Genomic DNA, 2,296 nt, shown 5'->3' with positions numbered 1-2,296 from the left:
ATCCAGATTTTTTTAGTTGTTCCCACTAGGAGAGTTAGTCTCACACAAGCCGTTTGTCATAGAAAGCAGAAACTCTGTCTCATTTTTTATGGCCTTATCGAGGATGATGAGTTGACCAGAAAATTATTCCTTTTAATGTGTCAGCCTCAGTATTAAAAGTCAAAAGAGGTCAAACCATAAGGTACTTAGGCATTCTCTAGGCCAAATCCCGATGTTACCAGCTTCTACCTCTAACTTACTCTTAACTTCGCAAGCATACCAGTTCTGCATTAGTTTATAGCAAACTATCCCCAAAACAGTGCCTTAAAACAATGCCATTTACTTGTTCATGGCTTGGGTTAACCATTTGGGTGAGGCGCAGCTGAGTGGTACTGCTCCATGTGGTCACAGGCTGGGTTCATGCACGCATTTTCAGGCGGTCAGTAGGTTGGCCAGGGGATGGCTCATGTCCCTGGTGTCCTCATTCATATTTTTTGGCAGCGAGCACCTTGATTCTCTACTCTATGGCGTCCAGTGGGATAGCTCAGGTTTTTTATGTGGTGCTTGGGAAGTCTCTGCTTGCATCATACTTGCCATTTCCCCTTGACCAACACCCAAGAACCAGTTCATGGTCATGTGGGAGGAGACTATGCGAGGGCATTGATAGCAGAAGGTGAGATTCGTTGGGGTCATTAATGTAACAACCCAGCACAGCAAGTGAGATAATATCTCAGTTTAGCTAAAATAAGCACCCACCCTACCCACTGTAACAATATTAGAGAAAGTCCTGGTTGTGGGAATCTCACTTATTTTCAGAAGACGTGTTTTGAGTACTTAAATAACTCTGTATATTTTATTACTCTCCTATTTGAGATTGGACCAGTTCAGATCACCAGCCCATCACCAGAAAAGAGGTTAGGATGTCATATTTTGAGTAGCATGCAAGAAACATGAAACAAGGTAGATCGTGGGACCTGCAGAACAGACTAGTCTTTGTCCTTAAGTCGATATTTTTGAATGCTTTTTCCAACTTAACTCTCAATCAACTAAATAAGGCAGTTACACCTGTTGTAGTTAATTCACATTTAAATAAAACGTTTAACTTGATTTTGAAATTCTTGTCCACCCTTTGAGAAATAAAATATCCCAAAATATTATCTCCGATTTCAGAAGTTGAAATGTAAAGCGTTATTATTTGGGAGAGTTTTGTGTAACATAAATAGGAACAATACTTTTAATCCTTAAAGTGAGTTGTTTATATGGCGACATTAAAGTAGTGAATACCCTTATTTTTCTCAGCCCCTGCTGCCATCTCAGTACTGGTACTACATCCTGGAGATGAGTTTTTATTGGTCTCTCTTATTCAGCCTGGGCTCCGATGTCAAGAGGAAGGTAAGTGTCTTCTTTACAAAGCTACTTTATTTGTTTGTTCAAAAAATTTTATCCCCTGCCCCAATGCTAATCTTTAAATTGTATTTTTATGTGTGTTTAGTTCCAGATCATAGCTTTTTTGCTTTTTATAACACATAGAATAGTGTGAATTATGCTCATGCTTGGGTGGCTTGGTAAGTATTTGTAGTGAAACATCACGGCATCTTTAATTTCGAAGATAATTGAGTCATTTTCTCAAAGGATAGAATTGAAAATAATCATTTTTAGGAAGGTCTTCATAGATATACTTGGGTAGGTTGATGATTCTTTCTTGATTTCTTATAATGATTCTTGATTTCTTGCTTTGTCATTTACAAGTGCATCGGGTACCTTTACAAAAATTAAATGTAGATATATGTTAGATGTTTGTAAACACATATCATCAGAGACATAAAACTATTAGGAGTCGGATAAAGAACAGGCTCTGGGGGCAGATTGCTTGGCTTTGAATCTCTGGCTTCCCCGCTTGAGTTAATTGGTTAACATCTCGAGTTAATTGGTTAACCTCCCTAAACTCAATTTCCTTAGTCCCTGTCTCCTCTGCTTGCTGTGAAAATTAAGCAAATTAATCCATATAAAGCACTTCCTGGCATACAGTAAGTGCTCAATAAATTAGGCTAATGTTATTTTCATGTTTACTCTTTTACTTTGGCTATAGAGAAACTGAAACCTTTAAGCTTAAAAAAAAGAACATTTTTATTGAGATATTCACATGGCATACAATTCATCTTTCTAAAGTGCATAATTCAGTGGTCTTGAGTGTACTCACAGAGTTCTGCGGTCATCACCCCAGGCAATTTTAGAACATTTTCCCATTGCTCCCAACTTCCCCAGCCCTAGGCGGCCACTAATCTACTTTCTGTTTCAATGGATTTGCCTCTCTTGG

General features: G+C 38.4%; 1 protein-coding gene across 1 annotated transcript in view; it reads left to right on the top strand.

Moving 5' to 3' along the window:
* Positions 1-2,296, top strand: part of CERS3 (ceramide synthase 3) — an 88,064-nt gene that overhangs the window by 35,114 nt on the left and 50,654 nt on the right. Inside the window, exon 6 of the mRNA XM_011357317.2 lies at positions 1,279-1,371. Within this exon, the coding sequence (XP_011355619.1) occupies positions 1,279-1,371 (93 nt within the window). The remainder of the gene's footprint in view (positions 1-1,278; positions 1,372-2,296) is intronic.

Source organism: Pteropus vampyrus, unplaced genomic scaffold, assembly GCF_000151845.1.
Source record: "Pteropus vampyrus isolate Shadow unplaced genomic scaffold, Pvam_2.0 Scaffold34, whole genome shotgun sequence".
Taxonomy (NCBI): domain Eukaryota; kingdom Metazoa; phylum Chordata; class Mammalia; order Chiroptera; family Pteropodidae; genus Pteropus; species Pteropus vampyrus.
Note: the sequence above shows the minus strand (reverse complement) of the source record. Positions and strands in the feature narration are given on the sequence as shown.